Below are 24,034 nucleotides of genomic sequence, written 5' to 3'. Positions count from 1 at the left end.
GATGTCTCAGAAGTGAGGTTTTGTTCCAGCTTCGGCACTAAAGGACTGTGAGGCCGGAGGCCCATCTCTCTACTTAGAAATCACACTGCAGCTGGTCGCAGTGGCTCATGCCTATAATCCCAGCACTGTGGAAGGCCAAGGCGGGTGGATCACCTGAGGTCAGGAGTTCGACACCAGCCTGGCTAACATACAGTGAAACCCTGTCTCTACTAAAAAGACAAAAAGTTAGCCGAGTGTGGTGGCGCATGCCTGTAGTCCCAGCTACACCAGAGGCTCAGGCAGGAGAATCGCTTGAACCTGGGAGACGGAGGTTGCAGTGAGCCGAGATCACACCACTGCTCTCCAGCCTGGGCAACAGAGAAAAAATTCCATCTCAAAAAAAAAAAAGAAAAGAAAAGAAATCGTACTGCAGTTCTCTACCTCCTGTGACTTCTGGCACCTTCCTCAGCTGAGGTCATCTAGGTGAAAGGCAGTGAGAAAGGCACATGGCGGATGTTGATGGTGACTGAAACTGCTATAACTGGAAGTGGGTGGTACCATGAGGAAGCGGGGCCACCGAACCAGCCTGGCATCCACCATGCTGCAGGCAGGGCCAGCGAAATGCTTTCCAATCTTCCCTGACCCTCAGAGACACCTGAGCTGCTTGTGAAAACATGCACGTTCCCTTGGGGATACTTCTTTCCAGACCTGTGAATCAGAATCTTCAGTGGAAGCATGAACAAACGCTCCCAGGTAAATCGCCAGCCGCACCAGCAAGCTTGGGTGCTAGATAGACCTGGGTTTGAATCCAAATTCAAATGTCTCTGGTGTCTGTGTGACCTTAGGCATATTACTTAACTGCTGTGAGCCTTGGTGCCGTGTCTGTAAAAAGGGTGGTAATAATATAGAGTAGTTGTAAGAATGAAAAATAATAGCTGTCTTCAAATGCTTAGGGCAGAGTTAAAATGTTCATTGTTATTGTTGTTTGTGAGATAGAAGCCCAGTGATTCTCCCAGTGATGAACACAACATCCTTTCACACTAAGCAGCGCCTGGAGGGATGAACTTGCCTGAGCTGGGAGCTCAGCAGAGCCAGGCTCCAGCTGTGCCTTTACGCCCTGCCCTCTCGCCATGGACCTCCACCACCTCTGCCAGTCAGAATACCAGGGGATTCTCAACTTTCGAGCTCCTCTCCTTGTCCATCTTGGGCCTCATTCTCCCACTCTCTTGCCCCCAGTTAGGAAGCTCCTCCTGATAGTCACTTGCTTTTGTCTAAACAACTCTACTACTCAAGAAAAGCCAACAGTGATTTCCTCTTATTCCCAACCCAAGATATCCTCCCACCTCAGCCTCCCGAGTAGCTGGGACCACAGGCACACACCACTGCACCTGGCTAATTTTTATAATTTTTGTAAAGATGGGGTCTCCCTATGTTGCCCAGGCTAGTCTCAAACTCCTGGGCTCAAGTGATCCTCCTTCCTCAGCCTCCCAATGTGCTGGGATTACAGGAGTGAGCCACTCCACCTGACCACCACCTCTTTCTTGTCCCTCACATCCTCACTTTACTCTTTGACTAGCTTGGATTCCAATATTATAATTACTCCTTTGCATGCAGTCTCAACTGTACCTTATGGTTCTCAGCAGCAAAATCTCAGCTCTGCACCCACACAGCCGAAAGTGGGGGTAAAAACATGCAACGGTCCTGACTGATCTCTCTTTAAGTTCATGCACACTAACTTGTCTATTCATACTAACACACGCATCCTAGGCAATTACTCCACACTTTCTACAGTCCCTTCAGAACTCCCACACCCCCTCTGCAGCCTCACTCTCAGCCTGGACTTTGCTTCCTATGTCTCTGAGCAAGCAGAGAATTGCTGCCTATATCACCACTTGGATGTCTAACAGGCGACTGCTTCTCAAACTTTAATGTGCAAATACATCGCTTGGGGATCGTGTTAAAATGCAGAGTCTGCTTTGGTAGGTTGAGAGTCTTTTCTTTTCTTTTCTTTTCTTTTCTTTTCTTTGAGGTGGAGTCTCGCTCTGTTGCCCAGGCTGGAGTGCAATGGCGCGATCTCAGCTCACTGCAATCTCTGTCTCCTAGGTTAAAGAGATTCTTCTGCCTCAACCTCCCAGGTAGCTGGGATTACAGGCGTGCCCCACCACGCCCAGCTAATTTTGTATTTTTAGTAGAGATGGGTTTTCACCGTGTTAGTCAGACTGGTCTTGAACTCCTGACCTCAAGTGATCCACCCACCTCTGCCTCCCAAGGTGTTGGGATTATAGGCATGTGCCTCCGTACCCGGCCACAGGTGAATTTTTAATGGGATTTTTAAATGCTAAGTCTTCAAAATCTGGTGTGTATTTAACACTTACCACATATCTCAATTAGGATGTTACTTTTTCATCAGAAATATAGGATCTGTATTTAGATCAAATCTAAAAACTGTTTGTAAAATGTACATACTTGAGTGTTTTCCAATAACTGAAATAAGCATCAAGGTTTATTTTATTATTGTTTTATTTTTAGAGTAAAGCGAAAGCAAGTTTATTAAGAAAGTGGAGGAATAAAGAATGGCTACTCCATAGAGCAGCCAATGTTTAGATTTAAGTTTAAATGAGTTAAAATTACATAGAATTAAAAATTCAGTTGTATAGTTTCACTAACCACATTTTATGTGCTCAGTGGCCACAAGTAGCTAGTGGCTACCGTATGAAACAGCACAGATCTGGCCAGGTGCGGTGGCTCACGCCTGTAATCCCAGCACTTTGGGAGGCCGAGGTGAGCAGATCACCTGAGGTCAGGAGTTTGAGACCAGCCTGACCAACATGGAGAAACGCCGTCTCTACTAAAAATACAAAATTAGCTGGGCATGGTGGCGCATGCCTGTAATCCCAGCTACTCGAGAAGCTAAGACAGAAGACTCGCTTGAACCTGGGAGGCAGAGGTTGCGGTGAGCCGAGATCGTGCTGTTGTACTCCAGCCTGGGCAACAAGAGCGAAACTCCATCTCAAAAAAAAAAAGAAAAGAAAAGAAACAGCACAGATCTATATAGCGCTGGTCATTGACTTGAGGGGGAATTCTGGGGGCAAGGGTCTAGGTCATAATTCATCTTGGCCAGATGCCTAGCCCAGGGCCTGCACTCAGTACTTTCTACTGAGTTCCATTTACTTCCAGCAAGTCAAAAACATCTAGGGAGGGGTTGAAACAAGCCACAATCAGTTCCCAGATATGACCACTAGAGGGCAGAATCTGACCAGCACTGTTTGGCTAGAAGACGGGAGCCCTGGCCAGCGCAATGGCTCACACCTGTAATACTGCATTTTGGCCAAGCCCAGGCGAAAGAATCGCTTGAGCCCAGGAGTTCAAGACCAGCCTGTGCAACACAGTGAGACCCATCTCTTTAAAAAAATAAACACATTAGCTGGTCATGCTGGTGCGTGCCTGTAGTCCCAACTACTTGGAAGGATGAGGTGGAAGGTTGGCTTGACCCCAGGAGGTCAGGGCTGCAGTGAGCTGTGATTATGCCACTCCAGCCCGGGCAACAGCCTGAGCTACCATCTGTCTCAAACAAACAAAAACGGGAGAAAAGAAAGGGGAACCCCTTTTTAATAGCCAGGACTCAACCCCAATACCATTAAGACCAAGCATTATTTAACAAGCATTTATGAGGGGCCTACCGTGTGCCAGACCTGTGGGGATACAGAAGTAAATAAAATGCAGTCCCCGCTGTCTTGGAGTTTACAGTCCAGTGGGGAAGGCAGGACAGATATTAGCAACTCATCTCATAAGCAAAGGTATCTTTACAAACTGTGATACATGCACTGAAGGAAAGTTGACTCAGTGCCCTAAAAGAGTGGCACCCAAGGCAGGGTGTGGTGGCTCAAGCCTGTAATCCCAGCACTTTGGGAGGCCGAGGCAGGCAGATCACCAGGTCAGGAGATCGAGACCATCCTGGCTAACATGGTGAAACCCGTCTCTGCTAAAAATACAAAAAATTAGCCAGGCATGGTGGTGCACGCCTATAGTCCCAGCTACTGGGGAGGCTGAGGAAAGAGAATCACTTGAACCCAGGAGGCGAAGCTTGCAGCGAGCGGAGATCGCGCCACTGCACTCCAACCTGAGCGACAGAGTGAGACTGCGTCTCAGAAAACAAAAACAAAAGAGTGGCACCCAGGCACCTCGCTTAGGTTGGCAGAAGGTGGCATGAAAGAGTAGCTACAGAGGAGACAGGCCGTGGGGGGCGGCAGGCAAGGGTGCTGTGGCCCTTCTAAGCAGAAGGATCAAGCTATGTGAAGGTGTGGAGACACCCCTGAAGCTGAAAGAGCTTAGAGTGTTCCAGAAACCTCCAGGAGAGCGGTGTAGCTGGAAAGTGGTGGGCACTGGGGCATGGCCCAAGAGGAGACTGGGGAGGTGGCAGGGGCCAGGTCTACAGAGCCTCAGGGCCTCCTTAAGGACTTCAAATTTCACCCTAAAGATGTCAATGAAAACATTCAAACTCTGTAAAATAGTTGAAGAAATTTATTCTGAACCAAATATGAGTGACTATGGTCCTCAACACAGCCCTCAGGAGACCCTGAGAACACGTGGCCCAAGGTAGTCAGAGTGGGGGGGACAGGGGCACAGAATGTGTGTGTGTGTTGAAGGGAGCTTCCAGGTTACAGGTAGATTTAAAAATTTTCTGATTGGTAATTGATTGAAAGAGTTATTATCTAAAGACCTGGAGGGTTGTTTTTTTTATGGAGTCTCACTCTGTTGCTCAGGCTGGAGTATAGTTGTGTCATCTTGGCTCACTGCAACTTCTGCCTCCTGGGTTCAAGTGATTCTTCTGCCTCAGCCTCCCAAGTAGCTGGGATTACAGGTGCCCACCACCATGCCTGGCTAATTTTTTTGTATTTTTAATAGAGACAGGGTTTCACCATCTTGGCCAGGCTGGTCTTGAACTCCTGGCCTCAAGTGATCTGCTTACCTTGGCCTCCCAAAAGTGTAATCCTTGGGATTACAGGTGTGAGCCACCGGCCCGGCCCTGAGCCAGTCCTTCAGGTTAACTTTGGAATGCCCTGGCAGAGGAGGAAGTCCATTCAGATGGTTGGGGGGAGGGAGCATTGAATTTTATTTTTGGTTTACAAAGGAAGCCATCGAGTGATTTTGAGCAGGGCTGGGACATGGGACATGATCTGGGTGGTATTTTAGGGGAATCACCCTGGCTCTGAGCGGTGAATGGATTGAGGGGCTGGAGCCCGAGAGCAGGAAGGCCTTGAGGAGTCACCTTGGCCACAAGATGAAAGGTGGTGGCACCAGCCTCCACCCTGATGCATCAATACCCCACTGCCCCCATCCCAGACCCGCACCTCTTTTTATTTTTTATTTATTTATTTTTTTGAGACAGAGTCTTGCTCTGTTGCCCAGGCTGGAATGCAGTGGCAGGATCTTGGCTCACTGCAACCTTCACCTCCTGGGTTCAAGCGATTCTCTGCCTCAGCCTCCTGAGTAGCTGGGATTACAGGCACCCGCCACCATGCCCAGCTAATTTTTGTATTTTTAGTAGAGACGGGGTTTCACCATCTTGGCCAAGCTGGTCTTGAACTCCTCACCTCATGATCCACCGCCTCGGCCTCCCAAAGTGCTGGGATTACAGACGTGAGCCAGACCCACACTTCTTTGGTCTCATTTGGCTAGCTTCCATTCGCTCTCCACATCCCCCTCCCTCTTCTCCACCCTGCTTGGAGCTGGTCCTGTGGACACCTCAGTGGGCTCTTGGTCCTCCAGCTATAGCTGAGTTTGGCAGTGGAGCTCTCCGGGAGGAGATGGGAGTGGAGGTGGAGGGTTTGTCTCCTCCCTCCCTCAAGGCTCACCCCAGACCGGCTTATCCCTCAACCAGTGGTCACAGCCCCTATCAGTTGGGCCTGTCCACACAGCTCTGTCTTTGTTTTTTGTTTTTGAGACAGTTTCCCTCTTGTTGCCCAGGCTGGAGTGCAGTGGCATGGTCTCAGCTCATTGCAACCTCCCAGTTCAAGCGATTCTCCTGCCTCAGCCTCCCAAGTAGCTGGGATTACAGACGCCTGCCACCACGCCTGGCTAATTTTTTGTATTTTTAGCAGAGACGGGGTTTCACCATGTTGACCAGGCTGGTCTGGAACTCCTAACCTCAGGTGATCCGCCTGCCTCGGCCTCCCAAAGTGCTGGGATTACAGGCGTGAGCCACCGCACCCAATCTGTCTTTATGTTTTCCTGACCCTTCAGGCCCGGGGTGGCAACAGCGTCTCCAGCCTGAAGAACTGTTTCCAGCACCTGCCAGTAGCCTTGCAGAGCACTAAAACTGAACTTCTACCAAGCTCTCCTCAGCTTTCCCAGTTTGCCTCTGTCATCTGTTTCAGAGCAGACGCTGACACATGCTTTCTACCCAGGCTGGTGACAGAGGATAAGTGGAAACAGCATGGAATTGGGGGTCAAATAAAACCATAATTGAATTTGGGCCTTGTCACCTGTTAGCTCTGTGATGGCATGAGTCATTATTCTCTCCAAGCCTTCGTTTGTTCATCTCTAACGTGGGGTGACTGACGGCGCAGTGGCTCACGCCTGTAATCCCAGCACTTTGGGAGGCTGAGGTGGGCGGATCACTTGAGGTCAGGAGTTCGAGACCAGACTGGCCAGCATGGTGAAATCCTGTCTTGGTGAAACACAAAAATTAGCCAGGTGTGGTGGTGGGCACCTGTAGTCCCAGCTACTTAGGAGGCTGAGACAGGAGAATAACTTGAACCCGGGAGGCAGAGGTTGCAGTGAGCCAAGATCGCACCATGGCACTCCAGCCTGAGTGACAGAGCGAGACTCCATCTCAAAAATAAATAAATAAATAAAGTGGGGCAACCATCACCTTCCTTATAGAGTCATGACAATGAAATCCCACGTGCAAGGGCTGTGCGCAGGCCTTGCGCTCAGTAGACAGTCTACACTCGGTTGTTCTGTTCTTCCGTCCCACACAACAGAACAAGCCCAGTGCAAGGTGCTGGGGATGAGGGAGAGAAAAACAAGTGGAGGCCACCATTTTTTGCCTATGGGGAGAGCTCAGTCTTGTTTTTGCTTGTTAGTTAGTTTGTATGTTTGTTTGTTTCTGAGACAAGGTTTTACTCTGTCACTCAGGCTGGAGTGCAGTGGCAAAATCATAGTTCACGCAGCCTCAACCTCTGACCTCAAGTAATCGTCTTGCCTCAGCCACTCAAGTAACTGGGACCACAGGTGCATGCCATGTCTGGCTTTTTTTTTTTTTTGTAGAGGTGGGGTCTCACTGTGTTGCCCAGGCTGGTCTTGAATTTCTAGACAGTTCTCCAATCCATCGTCCTGCCTTGGACTTCCAGAGTGCTGGGATTACAAGTGTGAGCCACCACCCCTAGCCTAGAGATCACAGTCTTATAAAGGAAAGGCTGTGGCTCCCCCAGGTGTGCCCCCTGGGTGTGCCCCCTCCCGCCCCCACCATAGCCAAACCATTCGTTTCTGTTCGGCTGTGAAATGACATTTTTTCCAGGGTCTGGAGATAGAGTAGTGACCAGGCAATGCAAGTAATTGTGGTAATCAGAAAACTCTTCAAAGAGGAAGTTGAATTTATTTTTAGCCTTAAGGAAACTGTACTCAAAGGAAAGGCATTATCAGCCTCCTTAAAAACCGAACTCACTCTACTCCCTCCTCCCTCAAGAGCTGCCAGACTCCCCAGATGGAGAATTGGACCTTCATTAGTTATGGTTACTCCTGGGAGGGTATCATATCCCCGGGGGCATGGTAGGGCTGGAAGGTACCTGGTATCTTGAGGAAGCTGCCTGAAAGGATTTCTCTGGGTGGCATGGGGCAGAAATCCAGGACAGTGATCTGGGCAGGCTGGCAGACAGGACGCATGTGGAGGGGAGCAGCAGGAACGCCACACACTAGAGAACTGGGCTGAGACTGTGTCGCTAAAACAAGGGATGCAAATTTGATTGTGTAGACACTGGCTTTGAGCAGGGGGAGCCCCTGCTTGAAACTGACGGCTAGGGGCTGCAGGTACCTGCAATGGGCCAGGCATGAGGACCCAAGGGCCTGATTTGGGATGATGCAATGGGAAATGGAGGCAAAGATCACACCCTCTTATCATTCATTCATAAAATATTTACTTGAGCACCCACCAGGACAGATGCTGATGTTGCAAGAATGAGATCAGTAACATCAAGGAACATGTATGGAGTACCTGAGGCGGCCCAGGGACACCAGGCAAGGTGTCCTTTCGCTGGGTAATCACGGCTAATCCTCAGAGTAGCTCCATGCAAATTACCAGTCCCTTGTGGAGAGAAACAGAATGAGGTTTGAGTAGATTAAGAACATGCCCCAAGGTGCAGAGTTCCTAGTGGAGCCAGGATTCTAAGCTGGTCATTCCAAGTCTAGCACACAACCCCTAACCCCGATTCCACTCCCTCCCCCACAATTCACCCTCCTTACCCATAAGGCACTTGAAGTGTTACAGGGGCAGCCCCAGGAATTACTGCACAGCCTAAGGACTATCACAGAGACATGTGTGCAATGAAGTGGGCAAGTCATTACCTAGGCCTAAGAGATGCCCTCGCCCAGGAACTAGGTCTCAGAATTGGATCATTTGGTCATTTGACAAACATAGATGCTTCTTAACTTAGAGAGGGGTTACATCCCAATAAACTCATCCTACATTGAAAATATCCTAAGTGGAAAATGCATTAAATACACCTAAACCTACCAAACATCATAGCCTAACCTAAGCTGCCTTAAACATGCACAGAACAATGATATTCGTTTACAGTTGGGCAAAATCATCTGGCAACACAGATGATACCATTTGGCAAGTTGGGGGACCTGAAGGAGAGGGTTGGGGTCACATGAGGAAGAGGAAGTAGCTTTGGACAAATCAAGTTAAAGATCCGGTGGGGCAGCAGTCCCCAGCCTTTTTGGCACCAGGGACCAGTTTCGTGGAAGACAGTTTTTCCAGGGACTTGGGGAGGGAGGGGATTAGGGGGGTTCGGGATGATTCAAGCACATTACATTTATTGTGCACTTGATTTCTATTATTACTACATTGTAATATATAATAAAATAATTATACAACTCACCATAATGTACAATCAGGGGGAGCCCTGAGCTTGTTTTCCAGCAGCTAGATGGTCCCCTCTGGGGTTGATGGGAGACAGTGACAGATCATCAGGCATTAGATTCTCATAAGGAACATGTAACCTACCTCCTTCACATGCACAGTTCACGATAGGGTGCGAGCTCCTGTGAGGATCTAATGCTGCTGCTGATCTGACAGGAGGCGGAGCTCAGAGGGTAATGCAAGCGATGCAGAGGTAAAGCTTTGCCCGTCCTCCTGTGATGTGGCCCAGTTCCTAACAGACCAAGGACGGGTATTGGGTTGGAGGGAAGCGGCTGGGGGCCCCTACTGTGGGGCATCCAAGAGAGGCTTTCGTGGACATTTCTCCTTTAAAGTAATGAGTATACAGGTGGTAGCCTGTAAGTGGTGAATTTAGAGCTAAAATTTAGAGCAGAAGGGGAGCTTGTCAGAGAGGGGAAAGGAGAGCCAGAGAAACTGTGGCAGGAAAGGTAGAGGAAAAAGGCATGCTCCATTGTCATAGCTGCCACCCAGAGGATCAGTGATAAGGGCTGAACAATGACAAATGGGTTTGACTTTCAAGGGGACAGCACCAACTTAGGATGGAGCAGTACAGGCAGGGGCCCAGTTGAGTGGCCTGAGAATGGACGTGAAGTGAAAGGTAGAGACAGCAGAGAGGACTACTTTCTTTGTTTTAATAAAATAATAATTTAAAAAATTAAAATACTAATATGTTTTCATTATAGAAGACCAGAAAATATTTTAAAAGCACACACACACAAAAATAAACAAATGGTACCCCATGAGTCAATCAACCAAAGATTATGACTGGAAGCATTTTAGATTTTTTTTTTTTTTTTTTTTTTGAGACAGAATCGTGCTCTGTCGCCCAGGCTGGAGTGCAGTGACACAATCTCGGCTCGGCTCACTGAAACCTCTGCCTCTCGGATTCAAATGATTTTCCTGCCTCAGCCTCCTGAGTAGCTGGGATGATTCAGGCACTTGCCACCACACCCAGCTAATGTCTGTATTTTTAGTAGAGATGGGTTTCACCATATTGGCCAGGCTGTTCTCAAACTCCTAACCTTGTGATCTGCCTGCCTTGGCCTCCCAAAGTGCTGGGATTACAGGCGTGAGCCACCACACCCAGCCTTAGATTTTTCTTAATCCGTTTTTGTTTACAGAGGTGCAATCATATCATATCAGTTATTCAAAATTTACCCAGTTTTGTGTCCTATTTTTTTCTCCACTACTTTCTTTTCTTTTTTTTTTTTTTGAGACAGAGTCTCGCTCTGTCACCCAGGCTAGAGTGCAATGGCACGATCTCAGCTCACTGCAACCTCTGCCTCCCGGGTTCAAGCGATTCTCCTGCCTCAGCCTCACGAGTAGCTGGGATTACAGGAGCCGCCACCATCCCCAGCTAATTTTTGTATTTTTAGTAGAGACAGGGTTTCACCGTGTTGGTCAGGCTGGTCTCGAACTCCTGACCTGAGGGGATCTGCCTGCCTCAACCTCCCAAAGTGCTGGGATTACAGGAATGAGCCACCGTGCCCGGCCTTCTCAACTTCTTTTCTTTTCGTTTTTTTCTTTTTTTTTTCTTTTTTTCTTTCTTTCTTTCTCCTTCCTTCCTTCGTTTTTCTGAGACAGAGTATAGTGGCGCAATCATGGCTCACTGCAATCCTGACCTCGGGATCAAGAGATCATTCGAGACCAGCATGGGCAACATAGTGAGACCCTGTCTCTATTTAAATAAAAATAAAATAAAATAAAATAAGAGATCCTCCCACCACAGCCTCCCAAGTAGCTGGGACTACAGGCATCCACCACCACGTTCAGCTAATTGTCTTATTTTTTGTACAAATAGGGTTTCACAGCCAGGTGTGGTGGCCGAGACCAGCCCAGCCAACATGATGAAACCTGTTTCTACTAAAAATACAAAAAAAATTAGCCAGGTGTGGTGGTGCCTGCCTGTAGTCCCAGCTACTAGGGAGGCTGAGGCAGGAGAATTGCTTGTACCCAGGAGCCAGAGATTGCAGTGAGCCAAGATCGTGTCACTGCACTCCAGCCTGGGCAACAGACAGAGGCTGTGTCTCAAAAAAAGAAAAAAGAAAAAAAGAAAAGAAAGAAAGAAAAAAGAAAAAAAGAAATGGGGTTTTGCTATGTTGGCCAGGTTGGTCTGGAACTCCTGACCTCAAGTGATCTGCCCCCTTGGCCTCCCAGAGTTACAGGCATGGCCAGCACATCAGCCTCCAGTTTTATGGGAAAATATAAAATTTACCCAAAGTACTAGTTTGGATGCTTTTGACTGCAGGTGTCAGAAAACCCAACTGAGGCCAGGCGCAGTGGCTCAGCCTATAATCCCAGCACTTTGGGAGGCCAAGGCGGGTGGATCATTTGACATCAGGAGTTTGAGATCAGCCTGGCCAACATGGTGAGACCCCATCTCTACTAAAAATACAAAAAATTAGCTGGGCGTGGTGGCACATGCCTGTAATCCCAGCTACTCAGGAGGCTGGGGCAGGAGAATCGCTTGAACCTGGGAGGCAGAGGTTGTGGTGAGCCAAGATCGCGACATTGCACTCCAGCCTGGCGACAAAGTGAGACTATATATAAAAATAAAAATAAAAAAAAGAAAGAAAAGTAAAGAAAACCCAACTGAAAGTGGCTTAAATTATAAGTAACAAGAAGCCCAGAGCAGAGTAATTCCAGGATTGGCTAATTCAGGGGCTCAGTGAGGTCTCCATCACTTCTGCTGTGCCATCCTCAGGTGCTGGCATATCCTCCTAAACTGCTCCCCAGCAGTCCAAGATGGTGGCTATTGTTCCAGTATCATAGGCATGTGATGGCATCTTGAAGCAAGAAAATAGCCCTGTTACAGCCATGTGCCACATAACAATGCTTTCGTTGTTTTGTTTTGTTTTTTTGAGACGGAGTCTCGCTCTGTCGCCAGGCTGGAGTGTAGTGGCGGGATCTCGGCTCACTGAAACCTCCACCTCCCGGATTCAAGCAATTCTCCTCTTCAGCCTCCCGAGTAGCTGGGATTACAGGCATGTGCCACCACACCTGGCTAATTTTTTGGTATGTTTAGTAAAGATGGGGTTTCACCATATTGGCCAGGCTGGTCTCGAACTCCTGATCTTGTGGTCTACCTGCCTCGACCTCCGAAAGTGTTGGGATTACAGGCGTGAGCCACCGTGCCTGGCCTACATAACAATGTTTTAATCAGCGGCGGACCACATGTACAACAATGGTCCCATGAGATTACTGCTTTTTTTTTTTTTTGAGGGGTAGTCTCCCCATGTCGCCTAGGCTGGAGTACAGTGGCGCAATCTTGGCTCACTGCAACCTCTGCCTCCCGGGTTGAAGCGATTCTCCTGCCTCAGCCTCCTGAGTACCTGGGGTTACAGGTGCGTGCCACCATGCCTGGCTAATTTTTGTATTTTTAGTAGAGACGGGGTTTCACCATGTTGGTCAGGCTGGTCTCCAATTCCTGACCTCAGGTGATCTGCCCGCCTCGGCCTCCCAAAGTGCTGGGATTACAGGAGTGAGCCACCATGTGCCCCATGTTATAGCACCTTTTCTAGATTTAGATGCACAATATTTGCTATTGTGTTATAATTGCCTACAGCATTCAGTACAGTAACATGCTGTGCAGGTTTGTGGTCTAGGAGCAACAGGCTAGACCAATCAACCTAGGTTTGTGTAAGCACACACTATGATGTTTGCACAACTACAAAATCACCTGACACATTTCTCAGAATGTATCCCTGTCCTTAAGTAATACATGATTGTACATCCCTTTTTAAGAGCAAGGAGAATCTTCCTAGAAGGCCTCCAGCCTATTTGCCTCCCCATCTAATCAGCTGTGTGACCTGGAGCCCTTGATCTGATCTCAGGACCTCAGGGTTCCTATCTGTGTAATTGAAGGGGACCAGCCCCTCCACACCTGTGGGTATTTCTCGTCAGGTGGGACAAGAGACTGAGAAAAGAAATAAGACACAGAGACAAAGTATGGAGAAAGTACAGTGGGTCCACGGGACCAGCGCTCAGCATACAGAGGACCCGCACCAGCGCCGGCCTCTGAGTTCCCTCAGTATTTATTGATTATTATTTTTACTATCTTAGCGAGGGAAGTGTAGCAGGCAACAGGTGGGGAGAAGGTCAGCAGGGAAACATGTGAGCAAAGGAATCTGTATCATGAGTAAGTTCAAGGAAAGGTACTGTGCCAGGATGTGCATGTAGGCTAGATTTATGTTTCTCTTTACCCAAACATCTCAGTGTAGCAAAGAGCAACAGAGCAGTATTGCTGCCAGCATATCTCGCCTCTAGCCACAGGGCGGTTTTCTCCTATCTCAGAATAGAACGAATGGGAATGGTCAGCTTTACACCGAGACATTCCATTCCCAGGGACGAGGAAGAGACAGAAACCTTCCTCTTATCTCAACTGCAAAGAGGCCTCCCTCTTTCACTACTCCTCCTCAGCACAGACCCTTTACGGGTGTCCTGTCGGGCTGGGGGATTGGGGGATGGTAAGGTCTTTCCTTTCCCATGAGGCCATATCTCAGGCTGTCTGGGGGGGACGGTGAGGGGGAGCGGGGAGGGGTATCCTTGCTTGGACAATACCCAGGCTTTCTTGGGCAGAGGTCCCTGCGGCTTTCCGCAGTGCATTGTGTCCCTGCTTAATCGAGAATGGAGAATGGCGATGACTTTTACCAAGCATACTGCCTGCAAACATATTGTTAACCAGGCACATCCTGCACAGTCCTAAGTCCATTAAACCTTGATTCATTACAGCACATGTTTCTGTGAGCACAGGGTTGGAGCTAAAGTTACAGGTTAACAGAATCTCAAAGCAGAAACAATTTTTCTTAGTACAGATCAAAATGGAGTTTCTTATGTCTTCCTTTTCTACATAGACACAGTAACAATCTGATCTCTCTTTCTTTTCCCCACTTGTAATGACAAATATAATTGCATTTGTTGTGAGAGCTGAGGGTTAATCTATGTAAAGCACTTAGAACAGTGCCTTGCCTGTGATTTGTACTATATAAATATTTGCTATTACTGTCTGATAGCAAGAATTACATTACATTCCTGGGTCTAACTAATAGCTTGGCTGGCAATGTGTGGCATGGACCAAGCAAGACCCACCCATCAGGGCTGGGAGGAACTCACTTGAAGGCCATGGCTGTTCAGAGGAGAGTGGGCAAAATAGGGGTTAACAAGGAAAAAGGTGGAGAATGGGTATTGACCAACAGGATCTGCCACACCCATGTTGTTTGAAAAAAAAAAAAAAAAAAAACCTGGGCCTGGAGAGATGGCTCATGCCTGTAATCCCAGCACTCTGGGAGGCCAAGGTGGGTGGATCACCTGAGCTCAGAAGTTCGAGACCAGCCTTGCCAACATGATGAAATCCCATCCCTACTAAAATTATAAAAATTAGCCAGGTATGGGGGTGTGCACCTGTAGACCCAGCTACTTGGGAGGTTGAGGCACAAGAATCGCTTGAACCCAGGAGGCAGAAGTTGTAGTGAGCCTAGATCTTACCACTGCACTCCAGCCTGGGTGACAGAGTAAGACTCCACCTTAAAAAAACAAACAAAAACAACAACAAAAAAACCCCTCTATCAATGTATAAGCATTATTCTCTTCGTATGTGTTCTATTTTTTTTTAACTTTTTTTTTTAGGTAATTTCAGATTTACAAAATATTTGTGAAAATGTATAAGAGATCTCATACCTGCCCCCCAGCTTCCCCAAATATCAGCTACCAGGAAATTAACCTTGATACAAATGTTCACATATTACTTAACTACCAGGAAATTAACCTTCATATAATTTTTTTTGTTTTGTTTTGCTTTTTGAGACAGAGTTTCACTCTGTCGCCCAGGCTGCAGGCTGGAGTGCAGTGGCATGATCTTGGCTCACTGCAACCTCCATCTCCCGGGTTCAAGCAACTCTCCTGTCTCAGCCTCCCAAGTAGCTGGGACTGCAGGTGCACACCATCATGCCCGGCTAATTTTTGTATTTTTAGTAGAGACGTGGTTTCACCATATCGGTCAGGCTTGTCTCGAACTCCTGACCTCAGATGATCCACCTGCCTCAGCCTCCCAAAGTACTAGGAGTACAGGTGTGAGCCACCAAGCCCAGCCTTGATGCAATTCTAATAACCTACCTATAGTCTTTATTGATATCGACAGTTGTTCCCCAGTGTCTTTTTTTCTAGTCCAGGATCCAATTCAAGATCACGCACTGCATTGATTTCTAATTTAAACACCATTTAGGCCGGGCGCGGTGGCTCAAGCCTGTAATCCCAGCACTTTGGGAGGCCGAGACGGGCGGATCACGAGGTCAGGAGATCGAGACCATCCTGGCTAACACGGTGAAACCCCGTCTCTACTAAAAATTACAAAAAACTAGCCGGGCGAGGTGGCGGGCGCCTGTAGTCCCAGCTACTCGGGAGGCTGAGGCAGGAGAATGGCGGGAACCCGGGAGGCGGAGCTTGCAGTGAGCTGAGATCCCGCCACTGCACTCCAGCCTGGGCGACAGAGCGAGACTCCGTCTCAAAAAAAAAAAATAAATAAATAAATAAAATAAACACCATTTAAAAGGAACACCGATTTCCACAGAACCTAACTTTTGTTGCAGGACCTCTAGGTTGTTTGTAGAGTTGCATCATTACCAGTAACCCTGGAGTACATTTCAGATTCTATCTTTTGGGCTGATTCCTAGAACAGAATTACTAAGTAAACAGATATGAACATTTTTAAGGCCTTGATGCATATTGGTAATTGCTTTCCAGAAAATTATACAAATTTGATGCCCCCACAAACAATGTATGAATACTCACCTTCCTATATTCTTAGAACTTCAGGATTTTATTCTTGTTTTTAATATTGGCGTTTTGGTTAAGTGAAAATCAAATCTCATTGTTTAACTGCAGTTTTTGTTTGTTTGTTTGTTTATTTTTTGAGATGGAGTTTCACTCTTGTTGCTGGAGTTTTGCTCTTGAGACTGGGGTGCAATGGCGCAATCTCAGCTCACTGCAATCTCCACCTCCCGGGTTCAAGCGATTCTCCTACCTCAGCCTCCTGAGTAGCTGGGATTACAGGCATGCGCCACCATGCCCAGCTAATTTTTGTATTTTTAGTAGAGACAGGGTTTCTCCATGTTCGTCAGGCTGGTCTCAAACTCCCAACCTCAGGTGATCCTCCTACCTCTGCCTCCCAAAGTGCTGGCTTTACAGGCACGAGCCACAGCACCCAGCTTTTTTTTTTTTTTTTTTTTGATACAGAGTCTCTTTCTCCCAGGCTGAAGTGCAGTGGCATGATCACAGCTTACTGCAGCCTGTACCTACCAGGCCCAAGAGATCTTCCTACCTCAGCCTCCTGAGCAGCTGGAAGCACAGACGTGCACCACCAAGCCTGGCTGATTTTTTAATTTTTTGTAGAGATGAGGTCTCCCTATGTTGCCCAGGCTGGTCTGGAACTCCTGGGCTCAAGCAATCCACCTCAGCCTCCCAAAGTGCTGGGGTTACTTGTACTTTGGGTGCAAGTTAGCCACCATGCCTGGCTATACTTGGATTTTCTTGATTCTTTTGAGTTTTCACATTTTTTCATATTTATTAGCCATTTATCCATTTATTAATTGAGGTCATCGTGTTTGTCACATTTATTTAAGGTCTGTAATCACTCCTTGGCCTTTTGGCTAAGATCAAGTATATTTAAGTTCCTTTTTTTTTCTTTTTGAGAGAGTCTCACTCTGTCGCCCAGGCTGGAGTGCTACAGGGCGATCTTGGCTCACTGGAACCTCTACCTCCTGGGTTCAAGCGATTCTTGTGCCTCAGTGCCTGAGTAGCTAAGATTACAGACGCCTGCCACCATGCCCGGCTAATTTTTGTATTTTTAGTAGAGATGGGATTTCACCACTTTGGACAGGCTGGCCTTGAACTCCTGGCCTCAAGTGATCCACCTGCCTCAGCCTCCCAGAGTGCTGGGATTCCAGGCATGAGCCACTATGCCTGGCCAAGGTTTTCTTTCTTTCTTTTTTTTTTTTTTTTTTTTGAGATGATGTCTGACTCTGTCGTCAGGCTGGAGTGCAGTGGCATGATCTCAGCTCACTGTGACTTTTGCCTCCTGGGTTCAAGCGATTCTCCTGCCCCAGGCTCCCAAGTAGCTAGGACTACAGGCACACACCACAATGCCCAGCTAATTTTTGTATTTTTATTAGAGACGGGGTTTCACCATGTTGGCCAGGATGGTCTCGACCTCTGACCTCGTGATCCGCCCGCCTCGGCCTCCCAAAGTGCTGGGATTCCAGGCATGAGCCACGGTGCCCAGCCAAGGTTTTTGATTTCAAGTAACTAAAACAGTAATTATTTCCCTTGTTAGGTCTTCTGTTGCTTTTTTCTGAATAATGTATGCCCTTAAGGAATAATAGGAATAATAAATGCCTTTAAGAATTATATATGCCTATTAAGGAAAATTAGATGATGCATTTGTTATTTTTAGCTTTAGAAAATCCTCTGCAATCCAGATTTAACATGTCTTTCATTTTCTTATAATTTTCTGTGGTTTAATTTTATATCCTTAACCCTTTAATTCAGGTAGAATTTATTTTGGTAGATTCCGTGAGGCACAAGTATAAATTGCTCTTTTGTAAATAGCTAATCACTCATCCATCATGTCTTTCCAGCATCATTAATATTCTGTTTCCCTCTGTCACTGTTAACTATTATTGCACTAATGCTGCATAAGAAGCCAATTCAAAACTGAGAAGCCTGCAACCATAAGCATGTATCTCGCTCATGCATCTGTGGGCAGGCTGAGCTTCAGCTGATCTAGCTTGGGCTCTGCTGGACTGGGTTGACTTCCAAGCTGTGAGTGGGATCCAGGTGGCTCCATGTGCCTTTCATCTCCCTTAGACCAGCAACATTAGTGGCGTGGGAAAATACACCTCGCCTCCATTGAAGTGGTGCACAGTCACGGGGTGAACAGTGTATTTATAGCGAGAGATGAAGAACTCGAAACTGAAATGCCATCTATCACACTTTTGGAGACAGCCTTTCAGGAAACTGGATTGTGTTGAGATAAAGGCAGAACGGAGTCTAGAAAATGGTACAAGGTCAAGGGAAGTTTTTTTCTTGTTTTTTTTTTTTTTTTTTTTTTTTTGAGACAGAGTCTCGCTCTGTCACCCAGGCTGGAGTGCAGTGGCACAATCTTGGCTCACTGCAACCTCCGCCTCCCAGGTTCAAGCGATTCTCCTGCCTCAGCTTCCCGAGTAGCTGGGATTACAGGTGCCCGCTACCACACCCAGCTAATTTTTTGTATTTTTAGTAGAGACAGGGTTTCACCTTGTTGCCCAGGCAGGTTTCGAACTCCTGAGCTCAGGCAATCCGCCTGCCTTGGCCTCCCAAAGTGCTGGGATTACAGGCGTGAGCCACTGTGCCCGGCCGGGAAGTTTTTAAGGCAAGGAGATACTGGAATTTGCTCTTAGGCTGAGGAAAATTGCAAAATTTGTAGAGGGTTGGGTAGTCACAGAAATTGTTTTCTCTAAGAAGGATATTTGCTGAAAGTAAAGGAAATGACATTGCGGCTTGAGGTTTGGAATAACAACTGCAGATGAGATGCGGCCTCAGCAAAATAGAACTGCCAAGCATTGGTGTCAGGGGCTTGGGATGGCCTGAACCATAGCAGCCCTGAGCCATGTGGTACAGCAGTTTTCTTCAGCCCTGTCCGTGAGGTAGGAGACTGTCAGGTTGGTTCAGGTAGGTCTGAAGGTTGGTAGGCTAAGGCTGGGGGGGGCAAGGGGGTCAGAGGGTCAGGAAGCTGACAGGTGGTAAGTAGTTCAAGGGATTGAGCCTAAGTTCAAATATGGGTGCAAGAGGGGCTGAAGGGCTGGAAGAAAACAAACTGCCTGAGGTGCTGGAATTGGAGGCCCATGTGTACTGGGGATGAGAGGGGATCAGGGAAAAGGACATTGGAATTTAGGTTCTCAGAGGCAGAGAAGTTCCAGGTGAATCTAGGGTGTGGCCATGTGAGCAAGCTGCTGAATTATGTTGAAGGCATTGGAATTGAAGTCAGGAACTGAGGTCAAGGCAGAGTTCAGAATCACCCATGTGAAATGCACACCCTTGGGCCCCAGCCAAACCTACTAAGTCTGAATCTCTGGGGAGGGACCCAGCATTCTGTATTTTGACGAGCTCCCTGAGTGGTTCTTAGGCTCCCTAACACTTGAAAACTGCCGCGCTATGACGTTGAGTGAGCCATGCTTGTTGGAATTACCTGATGGCAGGAATCAGGCAGGAAAACTAAAAACAGGTATTGAAATCCTTAGAGAGCCTGGGCGGGATCAGTGTATGGGACTGATGAGGAGGGGTGGAAAGAAGTTTGTACATGAGTCAGGGAGAGCAATGGCCTTGGCCTGGACTATTACTAGTGCATCCCTTTCCAACCTGGAGACAATGTGAGACTAAAGGTTTCCACTGCAGAAGGCAGGGCAGTTAGAGAGAAGGGAGGGAATAGAAGACAGGGATCATATTCAGTCCAGACAGGCTGGGAGCTCTGTGAGACGGCAGAGGACGTTGGGGGAGGATTTGTTTCCGAACAAACCAGGGTTCCGCAGAGTACAGCAGAAGGGCTCAGAGAGGAGTCCATGAGAAAATGGTCCACGAGGGAAATTGAGCTTTGGTTGGGGATAACAGATGAGGGGATGCACTGGGCTAAGCAGAGGCCAGATTATCCCAGTCACCACTTCTGCTTTGGGTTCACTTTTCTTTTTTTTTTTTTTTTTTTTTTTTTTTGAGACGGAGTCTCGCTCTGTTGCCCAGGCTGGAGTGCAGTGGCCGGATCTCAGCTCACGGCAAGCTCCGCCTCCCGGGTTTATGCCATTCTCCTGCCTCAGCCTCCCAAGTAGCTGGGACTACAGGCGCCCGCCACCTCACCCGGCTAATTTTTTGTATTTTTTAGTAGAGACGGGATTTCACCGGGTTAGCCAGGATGGTCTCGATCTCCTGAGCTCGTGATCCGCCCATCTCGGCCTCCCAAAGTGCTGGGTTCACTTTTCTAAACTGAACTAATTTCTCCACCCAGGTCCAACAAGATGTCTCTTTTCTCTAACATTTAAGCAGCTCCAACCATCTCAGCATCTTCATGATTGTTTCATCATCATCACCGTCGTCTTTGTCATCATCATCATCATCAGTGATTTCCTGAATGCCAACCAAGCACCAGTCATCAAGCTTGAGCCACGGTGCAATGATGGAGGCAGGCTCTCCATTCTAAGGGAACTTCCCAGGCCAGTAGGGAAGGCAAGATTCAGACACCAGGGACAGGCAGCCCGGGATGACAGGTGGAACAAGGAGGAGACACAAGAACCCCCACCCCAACCCAGGAACCCACATCACAGGCCAGACCTGCATGACTGCCAGGCACCCGACTCGGGTTATGAAGGTGTCTCTCCTAAGAGAGTGGCAGAGGCAAACTTTAGCCTTGGCAGTGCCCCCCAATCTGCTCAGGGGAGGGGTCACAGCCAAAGCCCTGGAGTGCATGGGTTCTTCAGCCGTGGCTCTCCTGCAGCTTCCTCTAATATTATGAAGAGCCTGCCACCACCGGGCTTGTTCTGACTCCTTTACATGATCCACCCTTCGGAGTGGGGTTTGGCTTCTGTACAGCTCTCCTGTGGGCCCTGAGCACACTAGTCAGAACAAGAGGGCTCCAGTCTCCTGACAGTCACAGTGCTTGGTGGCAAAACATAAATTGTCATTCATCCATGCCTTGTTTCTATCATTCACTCATTGATTCAGCAGATACTTAACTGAACACCTACTCTGGGCCAGGTATTATTCACACCACTGGGAATACAGTGATGCCAACACAGGTCTCTCCATGGGGCTTCATGGGGCTAACATTCCAATGGGAGTAACAGAAAAGATCCATAAAATAACATCACATTGTGAAAAGTGCTATGAAAGTGAAGGATGTAAGCACAGTAATATTAGTAATAGAGTAGAGAGTGAGGAGGTGGTTAGCAAAGGCCTCATAGAGGGGGTAACATTTTTTCTTTCATTTGATTAACTTGATGTATAACTTATGTATGGTAAAGTGCACAAAATTTTTTTCTTTTTGAGACAGAGTCTCGCTCTGTCACCCAGGCTGGAGTGCAATGGTGCGATCTTGGTTCACTGCAACCTCCACCTTCCGGGTTCAAATGATTCTCCTGCCTCAGCCTCCCGAGTAGCTGAGACAACAGGCATGTGCCACCACACCCGGCTAATTTTTGTATTTTCAGTAGAGACGGGGTTTCACTATGTTGGTCAGGCTGGTCTCAAACTCCTGACCTTGTCATCTGCCCTCCTCAGCCTTCCAAAGTGTTGGGATTACAGGCGTGAGCCACTGTGCCCGGCCGTGCACAAATCTTTAATGTACAACTTGGTGAGTTTTTCAATTTGTGTATGTCAGAGTTTCTCAACCTCTGTATTGCAGACATTGGGGACATTTGTCCTGGGGACTATCTTGTTTGTTTTTTTTTTTTTTTGAGTCAGAGCTTTGTTCTGTCATCCAGGCTGGAGTGCAGTGGCATGATCTTGGCTCACTGCAACCTCTGCCTCCTGGGTTCAGGCGGTTCTCCTGTCTCAGTCTCCTGAGTATCTGGGATTACAGGCGCCCGCCACCACACCTGGCTTATTTTTGTATTTTTAGTACAGACAGTGTTTCACTATGTTGGTCAGGCTGGTCTCGAACTCCTGACCTTGTGATCCACCCACCTCGGCCTCCCAAAGTACTGGGATTACAGGTGTGAGCTATCGCGCCCGGCCCTGTCTTGTATATTATAGGATGTTTAGCAGCATCCCTGGCCTCTACCCACTAAATGTCAGTAACACTCCTCCCCACCCAGTTGTGACCATCAAAAATGTTCCCAGACATTGCCATATATCTTCTGGGAGGCAAAATCGCCCCTGTTGAAAGCCACTGGCATAGGCCATGTAGCCAGCACTCAGCTCAAGATACAGTTATTTCCACATGGAGGGGTTGGCGTTGAGCTGACACCCAACAGCTAAGAAGCTGCCTCCAATTCAGAGAACTGGGGAAGGAGTGTTCTAAAGGGAGGGAGCGTGGGCAAAGGCCCTGAGGTGGGAATGACACTGGCACATTTGAGGAAGTGTGACTGGTCCGTGGTGACAAGGGAAAGGCATCTGAGGAGGTTGAAGAGACAGGCTGGGCCCTGTCAAGCAGGGGCTTTGTGGGATATGGTTAGGAGTCTGACATTTTCAAAGAACGTTTGTGAGTGTTTAATATGTACCTGGCACCATGCCAGACACTGGAGAGTAATAAATTAAATCCTTGGCCCTACTCTTTTTTGCTTTTATTACTATTTTTAATTGACACATAATAGTTGTACATATTTATGGGGCACAGTGTGATAGTTTGATACATGTCTATAATGCATAATGATCAAATCAAGGTAATTAGCATATCCATCACCCCACACATTGATCATTTCTCTGTGCTGGCAACATTCAAAGTCTGCTCTTCTAGCTATTTGAAAATATACAGGCCAGTGCCCGTGGCTCATGCCTGGTGTTCCAACTACCCAGGAGGCTGAAGCGGTAGGATTGTTTGAGCCCTGGAGTTTGAGGCTGCAGTGAGCTAGGATCGTGCCACTGCACTCCAGCCTGAGTGACAGAGTGAGACCCTTTCTCTATTTTTTAAAAAAAGTATGAATATGACCCAGAGTTGGCACAAAAGGGGACATGCTTAAGCCCATGAAGGAGCTAGGAGGGTTCAAGAAGAGATTTCTTGGAGAGACCACACCCAATCCGAGTCTTTGGGGAACAAAGGATAAATGGCACTCCACGCAGAAGGCACAGCATGTGCAAAGGCATGGGGGTGTGAAACAATATGGTAGGTTCAGGCAACTATAAGTAGTTAGGTATTCTAGGATATAAAGTGCAGGAGAGGGGTAATAATAAGGCATTAGCCTGAATGGGATAGAAGATTCTTATGGCAGAGGAGGTGAAACTAAAGCCAACTTGCAGCTGACATTGGAAGTCTTCCAGAACAGTCTAAGGGTGGGGTTATGGCTCCTTGGGCCTGCATGAGTCCCCTAAAACATAAACCCTCACTCCTTATCCCAGTCCCGCCTTGACTCCATATACTTCATCAAACGTATCTTGGATTTATTGTCTATAATCTTGTTAATTGTGTGGCTTGAGATTTAGAATTTGGTCGTCTCTACATTCTCTGCAAGCTCATGCTTGAGTATGCATTTCCTGTTTCAGATTACAGGACTGCATTTTAATTTCTCGACAGAATGCCTGGCACAGCCTTACCTGCAAAAAGGTGTGTGCATAATGACTTTTGATGATGCCCCATGATCCTTCACTTTGCATGTACAGACACAGACTTGGAGACGCAAACTCCTGCATCTTACAAGGGCCATCTGCAAATTGGCTTATTAGTTTTCTCTCTCCTCTGCCTCCTCTGTGGTACCAGCCCTTTATATGCCAGGCACTGAGAAGCAGCCTAATTACAGGCAAGGATACAGGGAGGGAGCAGGCCATAGGCTCTGTCCCTCAAGCTGTACCCACATAGGAGAAACTCCATGTTTGTCTGGGTTTTCTGGATTAAACCTAGATTCAGGTGTTGGAATTACAATTCACTTTGAAGATAATTTAACATATTCCTCACCAATCTCCCTTCAAACACCTCCCAGCAGCATCAGAGGTAAGCTCGACTTGTTTTGTTTGTTTGTTTTTTTGAGACGGGTCTCGCCCTGTCACCTAGGCTGGAGTGCAGTGGCACGATCTTGGCTCACTGCAACCTCCGCCTCCCAGGTTCAAGCGATTCTCCTGCCTCAGCCTCCCAAGTAGCTGGGACTACAGGCGCCCGCCACCATGCCAGGCTAATTTTTTGTATTTTTAGTAGACAGGGTTTCACCGTGTTAGCCAGAATGGTCT

At 47.7% G+C, this 24,034-nt stretch overlaps 2 protein-coding genes across 2 annotated transcripts in view; one reads left to right on the top strand and one right to left on the bottom strand.

Moving 5' to 3' along the window:
- Positions 1-9,563, bottom strand: part of TMBIM1 (transmembrane BAX inhibitor motif containing 1) — a 32,955-nt gene extending 23,392 nt beyond the window's left edge. The window contains exons 1-2 of the mRNA XM_033230289.1: positions 9,209-9,563; positions 8,195-8,284 (exon numbers count right to left, since the gene is read on the bottom strand). The gene's annotated coding sequence lies outside the window, so the exon portion shown is untranslated. The remainder of the gene's footprint in view (positions 1-8,194; positions 8,285-9,208) is intronic.
- LOC117094165 lies at positions 715-20,849 on the top strand. Its single transcript, XM_033229396.1, has 3 exons — positions 715-732; positions 18,724-18,844; positions 20,169-20,849. Exons 1-3 carry the CDS (start codon positions 715-717, stop codon positions 20,699-20,701), a joined length of 672 nt encoding a protein of 223 aa, XP_033085287.1. The 3' UTR covers positions 20,702-20,849.
- The last annotated feature ends 3,185 nt before the right edge of the window (positions 20,850-24,034 follow it).

This window comes from Trachypithecus francoisi, unplaced genomic scaffold, assembly GCF_009764315.1.
Source record: "Trachypithecus francoisi isolate TF-2019V2 unplaced genomic scaffold, Tfra_2.0 Lachesis_group13, whole genome shotgun sequence".
Lineage (NCBI taxonomy): Eukaryota > Metazoa > Chordata > Mammalia > Primates > Cercopithecidae > Trachypithecus > Trachypithecus francoisi.
This window is presented reverse-complemented; position numbering and strand designations above follow the sequence as displayed.

Bases quoted from the DNA above. Each gene is read 5' to 3' on its own strand.
- LOC117094165 (XM_033229396.1), top strand. The intron at 18,845-20,168 runs GTAGGTCTGAAG...TTCTCCACCCAG, and splicing joins AGACTGTCAGGTTGGTTCAG to GTCCAACAAGATGTCTCTTT.